General features: G+C 31.4%; 1 protein-coding gene across 1 annotated transcript; it reads right to left on the reverse strand.

Annotated features, from left to right (window-relative positions):
* Positions 1-248: 248 nt before the first annotated feature.
* On the reverse strand, positions 249-9081 carry LOC133785180 (probable cation transporter HKT1;4). The gene is made up of 11 exons (XM_062224435.1): positions 8781-9081; positions 8230-8325; positions 7438-7625; positions 7157-7292; positions 6320-6437; positions 5991-6200; positions 5704-5897; positions 5371-5453; positions 3065-4161; positions 667-921; positions 249-447 (listed from the first exon to the last, which is right to left on the reverse strand). The coding sequence occupies exons 1-11, from the start codon at positions 9079-9081 to the stop codon at positions 249-251; spliced, it is 2877 nt and encodes a 958-aa protein (XP_062080419.1).
* Positions 9082-9755: the final 674 nt, after the last annotated feature.

Consider the following 9755-nt stretch of genomic DNA (forward strand, 5'->3'; position numbering starts at 1 on the left):
AAAGTTTGTTTTAGACAAAAGACTGTTACAACAGAAAATGTATAAAACTGTTATATAATAACTAATTAACCAATAATGGTTATAACTCTAAAATTTTCCCAACAGAAGCAACATAATACGATTAAATAACAGGCGGGACTGCTTATGCAATTTGTAAAATCGACACTTCGGCCTACAATATCAATATTTATATAAATATATTTCTTTTTTGGATTAGTGTTTGAGCTACAATACTAATTGACTACATGTTACAAAAGCTTCCATGCTTTCCCTCCCTTCATATTGTACTTCTTTAGTCTTCCAAAAAGCATTACAACCATTAAGATTATTTTGCTTTGATCGCTCCATCTTCCTGCAAAACCGTACCACTTGTCTTCACAATCGTTAGATGGGTGTATCTGCCGTTTACAACTGTAACCTGTCGTAAACCCCACGTTGCCATATGCACTGCAACAATACATGAATTACGTAAATATTTCGTTAAAATAAGACTATTTCTTTCAGTTAACACCCGTAAGAAAGAATAACGGAAATTTCCTTTTTTTTTTTTAAAAATACGTGTTACATTCTTGGTCACTCTTTTGTTATAAGATAAAATCGAGAAACCATGAAAGAAATCTCGTGAGTACAAAAACAATATTATAGACATAGTAGTTTAATTATTACCTGATAACCTCAAATGCAATGTTTTGAACACTGAAATTAAGTGGATCTTCTTTGATCTTTCTCCTCTCGGCTACGCAGACAAGAATGATGAAGATAAGCAGATATGAGAGCTGTGAGAAAATGTAATTCTCTATAGCTTTTCCTCCTCTTTTCTCACTTGATTTTTTCATCAATTCAGCTCCACTATTTAGACAATGTTCTACGTTATCCTCACCATCATTTAGGGGTAGAAAGGAAGTGTAAGGTGGAAGGTACCTGATCATGGTATAGTAACATTAAAACCTCAATTTTATGGCACATTTATTTGCTGAAGCAGATAAAACATATGTAAAAGTACTAAAATCAACTTTAAAAAAAAAAAAAAAAAGGTAGAAGCTAAATAAGAACAAGAGGTCGTATGACTGCTTGTGTATATTCAACTTTCAAAATTTCCGCACCTCAAATTTTTATTTAAGAAGAATGGTATAACACAACTAATACAAATATTATAGATGAGGTGACGCATAGTGTCTTGGTACCACGATTCTTTTAGCATTTTTCTTTAATTTCTAACTACTCAAAAATAAAACAGATCAATAACATTATATTAAGTATAAGAAAAAAGAAATCTAATAATATATATATAAATTATTGTCGATATATAATATGTGTATTATAATATATGATGCATGGAATATACCCCTGTCAAATATGATGCTTGACACATATACATATTGATTATTGGAACTAGAAAAGTATTAATTAATATGTTACATATTGATTGGAACTATTAAAAGTATTTAATATATGTTATATTTGAAGCGTACGAGAAAGTCCTATAAAATATGTGACATACTTATCTATTAAAATAATTAAAAAAACGGTTACTAGGATATTTATTAATTTGTTGGACCGAAATCATAGAATCTCTTCCTTTGTTTATTAATTCGTTTAACGAGGTAATCACCCCCTCGACTGAACCTTGTCAATAATTTTTTTTTTATTTTTGCTGAAAACGAGACTCACATTTGTCGCATTATATATGCTCAACAATATGTTTTTTCTGCCTCATAATTACAATATGATATTTTGTTAAAATTTAGACCCTGAAATTTATATACTTGATAATTTAAATATAGTTTCACATTTACGGAGCATCTTGTGCTATTATGAATTATGATTACTTTTAGGGTTGTTTGGTATGGGGTAAAGTAATGATGAGAATGATAATCTAAATTCTTTTTTATAATTTGTTTAAATTTTAAAAGGCAAAGTTAATAATTTGTGTGAGCTCCACATGTAGTTTAAAAACAAAGTGAATTATTTTGTACACAAAAGTTTAATATTATTTTCATACTAAGTTCTTCTACACTTTCTATAGCAACTCAATTACTCAAAGCAAACACCTCCATTGTGTTCTTCGAAACTTTTAAATTTTTGATTGATGGATAAAATAATTCTCATTTATAAAGTAAATTATTCAATCATGACAAACTATATTTTTTAAAGTAGTATATTCAATCCAACCACCATGCAATAATGCATAAACTAAACTTTATGTTTAGAAAAACATTTAATTATAGCTATTTATTTATTTAACACTTCTTGAATTCTTACCTAAAAAGAGTGCATAAAATATTCGGAATGAAAAGTTCAAGGCCATTAAATATCATATTTTTGCCAATGTAGATACGGCGGTTGTCGGGTAAAGAACATGGTACTTAATATCAATATCGTTGGGATGATAATTTAAAAAAAAAAGTATTATTATGTATTTTTAAATGTTACTAATTATTAACAGTTTTTACTGACACAGATAGCTTGGATTCATATGTTGTAATTAATTAAGGAGTCTTTCTTTTAATCAATTAAACAATAGATTTCTACAAGAAATTCACCTAATTAATGGTGTTGTTTGGTAACACTTAAAAAAAATATATATATTTAATTAATTAAAAATTTAAAAATAAAACATAAAATATGTTTGATAATTTTATTTTTATTTATTATTTTTTTTAAATTTTAAATAAAATTTATTAAATTTTAAAAATATAATTTTTTCACTTTCAAAATTTTTTTAAATAGTTTTTAATTTTTTCTTTTATTTTTTTCTTATGTTCTTCAAACCAACACTTTATATTGTTAAACAAAAAATAAACATAAAAATTATCAAACGCGTTTATTATTTTTTGTTTTTAAAAACAAAAAACAAAAATAGTTACCAAACATATTTTTATTTTTTAAAATTAAAAAACAAAAATAAAATTATATTTCTAATTTTGTGTTTAAAACAAAAATTTTAACAAAGTACTAGATGTTAATGCTAAAAAATGAATTAGAATGAAAGGATAAAAAAATTCTAGAAAAGCGCACAAGTATTAGTAATATAAATAGAAAGAGAGAGAAAGAAGAGACTAACATCATGAAGAGGAACAAGACCAAGATGGCCGGAGATATTATCGAAACGTCGACGATAGTTTCTCCCGTATATCTTGTATTAACGCTCTGGAACAAAGAACCAATGATCTTTTGATACCAAGTCAGTCCACCCAAAGACTCCGAGTTCCATTCCAAAGAGCAAAATAGAACGAACTGTATAAAAATGAACCCTAAAACCGTAGGAACCAACAGCCAACAATGCAGACCCGGAAGCAAGAAGTGAAGGCACCCAATATCACCATCTTTATTATTCCTTAACAGGTACTCCGATTTTTCTTTCCCAAAGTCAAATTTTCCTAAAACCCAGATGGAAAATCGTATGCATGAGGGGAAAAATGTGTTCCCAAGAAGAACCTGAGGGAGTAAAATAAGAAGAAGCCCAGAGTTTTTGCTGAAAATCATCATATTTTCGTTAGTTGGAATGAAACCGCAGTTGGTGAAAGTGGACACAGTTGTGAAAATTGAGAAGTTGAGGGTGTCTAAGCCTTTCTCTTTTAGTACATTTTTTGCACTAGAAATTATCGACACATAAATAAAAACCATTGTTACCCCAAAGATATGGACCACTAAGAGATAACCTAATACTATAAAACTAAGATACTTCACTGAGCTATACTTCAAACACCCTAAATATGATGACTGATGATGATCATGATCATCAGTTGTCTGAGTCTGTGGAAGAACTATATCTAACTCTATTTGTTGAAAAGCACTACTACTGTGTTTTGGACTTGCAGGAGAATGGGCAATAATATTATCGCTGCAATTAACGGAAGCGACTTTGTATTGGGTTTTTTTGAGCTTTAACTGTTTGATATAAAGTTCCAACAAGGAAGTGAACACCTCTCCTCCAACAAACATCAGAATTGTTAAAATGATGAGTTGAATATTGGAGAAAACCTCCATTTCCACCGTAGACATGCTCGAAACCGTGATGGCTGACACGGTGGTAAACAACATGTCTAGTTTTGTAGGTTTAAAGGAGTGGTTAGTTCTTGGTTTCAAAGAGGCTAGAACTAGATAACCGAAGAAAGAAACGGAGAGGAAATAAAACAATTGGACCAAAAATGGGTTAAACTTGAGTCGGAAACAGCGGAAGTAAAATACAACTAAATAGCATATTGAATTTCTGAGATGGGCAAGTTTGAGGAATGGGAAGCTAACAAGAAATTGGATATTTTTTGAAAGGCAAGCGAAACTATTCATATTTGTATACTCGATATGTTTAAATGCTTAAAACAATTTGTTGTGAGGGAAGATTCGAGCATTTTAGTGGGGCTATATATAGCGAACATTTGGGAGTTTAGTAGTAAATTTACATCTGGATTATTTTATCTCTTTTATTCTTTAACTCCTTGAACTAGGCAACGTGGCACAAGTTACGCATGCCACGTATAAACACTATATTAGAGGATAGAAACACAATAATCCATATTCCTCCCAATTTTCATAAATATCTACATGATATGCGCTCTTTTGTTTTGTTCATACCAAAATAGTACTCTAAATCTATTATAAAAAAAAGAGATGTTCAATTAATACAAAAAATGGAATATACCATTTTGGTCCATAGGTTTATACAAAATACTAGATATACCTCTCCTACTTTTCATATTAACGGTGTTCTCTATTTTATTGTTCATACTAAAATGTTACACTAGATCTATTTTAGTCAAATTTATTTTTTTTAAAATCCTTTTACTCTCACCTATAATTATATCTATAATCAAAATTATATTTTTAATTCTTTTAATAAATTAATAATACTTAAACTTTATCTTAAAAAACAGATAGACTTAAAGAAACAATAAAAATAGTTAAAAATGAGAATAAAATAAATAAAATCAAATATTCATTTTATTATATATTATTTAATATTTAATTTTAACTTAAATAAATTTTATTATGTATTTAAGTATATAAATTTATATAAGTTTTTTTATTATTGATATTTTATTTAAGTTTATTTAATTTATTAAAATACTTATAAATAACTTTTTTTTTTGTCGGAAATAGATTTTATAACTATTCAGAATGTAACGGAAAAATAGTACAAATTGGAGGGGGAGTTTCCTCCAACCAACAAAACTCATCGTCTAGCCTAAGGGCATGCTTTGCCAATCCATGGGCTAAATTATTAAACTTTCGGCCAACATGTGACAGAGTTGCCCCCGGAAAAGTAGACAATAAAGTTTTAATATCTGAAAAAATAATCCCCAGTTCATTTTGATAAGTTATGTTATTATTTAAAGCCAGGACAAGAGAAAGGGAGTCAGAAAAGATAACATCCAGCTGAATTCCAAGCCTTTGAGCCCAATTGAGTGCGACCAACAGTGCTATAGCTTCTGCTTGAAAGGCTAACAACATTCCTGCAAAATAATTCATAAGAGAGCTGAGGCAAAAACAAAACTAAGGGATTTCATAGGAATTGAAAAGACTATAAACAAACCTCCCTCAAGAACAATAAGATAACCTTAACCAAAGGGATGAATCCCTTTGGTTAAGTTTTCAAAGATCGATATAACCATTTACCTTTTTTGCTCACTTATAGAAATGCCTCTTATCAGTTAATTTTGAGATTTTGTAGTAAGTTTTAACTTAAAGAACAACGACACTTACCTTTTAAGGGCTTAGATAAAGCTGCAATAACTTCCTTCTCTGGGGAGAGGATGATTGCTCCAAATTCTATCATTTCTGTCTGGTTAGATAATGCAGCATCTACTGATAAGATATTGGATTGATTCCCCGAATCTTCTCTTCTTTGATTTGTAGATGTTGCATTTTGTATGGGTTGCTCCGTCGTTCTCTGTGTACTTCTTATCGACTCCCAATATCAGGTTACCCATTCAAACACTTGGTATCCTTGTCTTGCTGGATGTCCATGGGTTCTTTTATTCCTCTCAAACCAAATTGCCCAAGCTATGATGAGCATTTTTTGAAAGTTTTCTTTTTCCAAAATTTCAGAGGCATAGAGTAGAATCTCCTTAAAGGAAATGTCCTCTTTCCTATCTGACATGAAAGGATAATCCCACCGATCCAATATTTCTTTAGAGGAAGGACACCAAAAGACAGCATGTGCATTAGAATCCTCTCCAAAACAAATTAGTGGGCAAACACTGTGTTTAGAGATATTTCATCGATTTAAACCTTTAAGAGTGGGAAATATTTCATGGTAGCCTCTCCAAGAAAAATGTAGAATTTTACGTGGTATTTGATTCCCCAAAAGGACTTCCACCACATTGCTATTAATGTAACAGATGAAGATGGCAGTGCAATGTCCATAGCTGAGGCTAGATTATACCCACTTTTGACAGAATAGTTCCCATGATTTGTATAGTGCCAGAACAACGAATCTGGATGATCAAATTGAGTTATAGGTATGGTTAAGATGTTTTGGGCATCAGCAGCATTAAAAAATTGTTGGACTCGTATCATATTCCACGAACCATGAGTTTCAATGAGATCATGTACTCTAAGGGGATCAGATATATCAATTGTACTTGGGAGAAAAGATGGAGGTCTTGGGATCCATGGATCACTAAAGGCCAAAGTTTCTTTTCCATTTCTTATACCTCTTCGCAATCCTCTTCGTAAAATGTCCCTACCCTAGATGATACTTCTCCATGTTATTGAAGGATAATGACCTTCTCTAGCCTCCAATATACTTGTATGTTGATAGTATCTTGCCTTGAATACTTTTGCAAGAAGGGATGTAGGGTTTATTAGTAATCGCCAAGCTTGTTTTGCCAGAAATGCCTGATTATACTAATAAAACAACAGAATCCCAATCCTCCCTCACACTTTGGTCTACACATTTTATGCCAAGCGCGCCAATGAATTTTCTTTTGTTCAGTAGTAGAACCCCACCAATATCGGGCTTGTATTCTTTCAATTTCTTGGCACAAACCTTATGGTATACAGAATCATGACATTAGATAAGTTGACATAGCTTGGATAACAGCTTTAAGTAAGATTTCTTTACCAGCTTAAGAAAAAAGCTTTGATTGCCATAAGTGTAACTTCATCCAAACTTTGTCTTTTATTGAATTAAACAAAATTCTCTTATTTTTACCTCCCAACAACGGTAGACCCAGATATTTTTCTATAGAATCAGTTCTTTGCATATTTAGAGAGGATGTATACAAAGTGGCAATCTCTTCCGAAGTATTTGGAGAAAAATATAATAAAGACTTTGTAAAGTTGATCATCTGCGTAGAAAAGAAAGATAATAGTTATAGCTATATTTGAATAATTGGAAAAACATATGTATTGATATCTCTAATTGGAGTAAGTTATTAGTGAATGCCTTTATTGTGTCTTCCAGAATTTAATTGCAATGGTTAAAAACATTACCTGTCCAGAACATGTCGAGTATAGAGGAAAAATGTTTTGTATAGCTTGTAGAGATCTCTCAGTTGCCTGGACGATAATGAGGCTGTCATCCGCAAAGAATAAGTGGGTAATGAAAGGAGCTGTATTAGCTATTCTTAGTCCCTTTATTTCCTTTCTACTTTCCGGTTGTTGAAGTAAAGCTGAAAAACCTTCGGCACAAACCAAGAAAAGATAATAAGGTGATAAAGGGTCCCCCTGTCTCAACCCTCTTGATGGAATTACTTCTCCATAGATTACTCCATTAATTTGAAACGAATATCGAACTGAAGTTACGCATTTCATTAATTTTTTAACCCAGTAAGGTCGAAATCCCATCTTAATTAACATTTTTTCCAAAAAAATCCATTCAACTCTGTCGTACGCCTTGCTTATATCTAATTTCATTGTTGTGAATGATTTCCTCCCTAACTTCTTAGATTTTAAACTGTGAAGGCACTCATAGGCTATAAGTGCATTATCTGTTATGAGTCCTTCCTGGGACAAAAGCACTCTGGGTAGAGCTGATGAGTGAAGCTAGGAAAGGTTTTAATCTATTAATTAATACCTTAGAAATGCATTTATATAGGACATTTCATAGACTGATTGGTCAAAAATCACTGATAGTAACTGGATTTTTCACCTTTGGAATCAGAGAAACCAATGTTGAATTAATTGTAGACAAATCTTCACTTCCATTTAAGCATTCTAGAATTGTTTTTGATACTAACGGGCCAACTATATCCCAATGTTCTTGGTAAAACAGTGCACTCATACCATCTGGACCTGGGCTTTTATCTGCAGGCATAGAGAAGACTGCATCTTTTATTTCCTCCAAGGAAAATGGGGCTTCTAAACTCATGTTCATCTCATCTGAAACAGAAGTATGAACTCCTTGTAATAGTTCTTCAATTTTTTATTCTGAAGGAGACGAAGAAGTGAATAGAGAATTGTAGAACTTAATTGTGATCTCGCTGATCTCACTATCACTTGTGCACCATTTGTTTCCATCATTGAAAATGTCTATCATATAATATTGGAAAGGTTATTTTCATAAATAAAATTATATGGCATGCCCATTTTAGCTTGTATTTTTAATGATATATATCTTGTTATGTATGATAAAGGAAAATTAGTTTATTATTAGTTTTGTATCTTTATTTTATAATTATTCCTTGATTTTCTTTGATTTCTATCTATTACTGTGCCTTGAAAGGATCCCTAATTGTTATATAGACTCTGTTAGCCAATATTTCACCACTCAATAATTAAGCATTTTGTGAAAGATATGTGAAGATCGAAATATAAAGTAAAATCAATTATTGTACCTTTAATTGAATTGTTCTTTTGCCGCTCTCTTGCCTTTTGATGAAAAAAATTTGTATTTTGGTCTCCTGCTTTTATCCATTGTATTCTGGATCGTTGATGCCAAAAGACTTCCTCTTTGCGCAATAAACCATCCAATTTTCTTTCTGTTTGTCGTAACTCACTATGGTCTTCCATATGTTTTTGTGAATTCTGCAAACGGATAATTTGTGAATGGGTTTGTTTGATGTCTTTTGATAAGGATCCAAATTTTGACTTGTGCCATGTGGATAAGTTAGTTGAGCACACCTGAATATTACTCATAGTTGTGAGAAGGGAGGAGGAAGAAGAAAAAGGTTTCCAACACTTTTTTATAATTTCATTGCATTCTTACTCATTTGACCATATATTTTCAAATTTAAAACGAGGTCTTTTCCTGTTTCTTAAAAGGTCGGACCCAGTTTCATCTTGAAGAGTTAAGAGAAGCGCTCTATGATCTGAATGGTAGAAGTCTAGATGTGTTAAAGAGGCTGAAGTAAAACTATCTTTCCACTCTTCATTAACCATTGCCCAATTCAGCCTCTCCTGTAAGAGGCCATCCTCACAAAATCTTTGCCAAGTAAATTGATTACCTCTATAATCCAAGGGTTGTAATTTACATACCTTTAGTGTGTTTCGAAATGCTTCAATTTGGTGTTCCTTTCGCAGCCACTACAACATTTTTGACCAAATATTACATCAAAATCTTACATAACTTTAGAAGTGTTATTAATACATGAAAAAAAAAATTACACGGACAAATAAAAAAGTAACAGGCGCCAAATACATGGATAAATGAAAAGTAACAGGCGCCAAATATAATTTTACTTAACAAATAAAAAAGCAAAATAAAAAATGAAGAAGGTTTTCTCTATTTTTCTCGTTCTCTTCCCTCTCTCAGTCTGAATCCCTAATCTCTCTCAATCTCTTCCCTCTCTCGTTCTCTTCCCTCTCTCTCC

This window comes from Humulus lupulus, chromosome 6 (genome assembly GCF_963169125.1).
Source record: "Humulus lupulus chromosome 6, drHumLupu1.1, whole genome shotgun sequence".
In the NCBI taxonomy this organism is placed as follows: domain Eukaryota; kingdom Viridiplantae; phylum Streptophyta; class Magnoliopsida; order Rosales; family Cannabaceae; genus Humulus; species Humulus lupulus.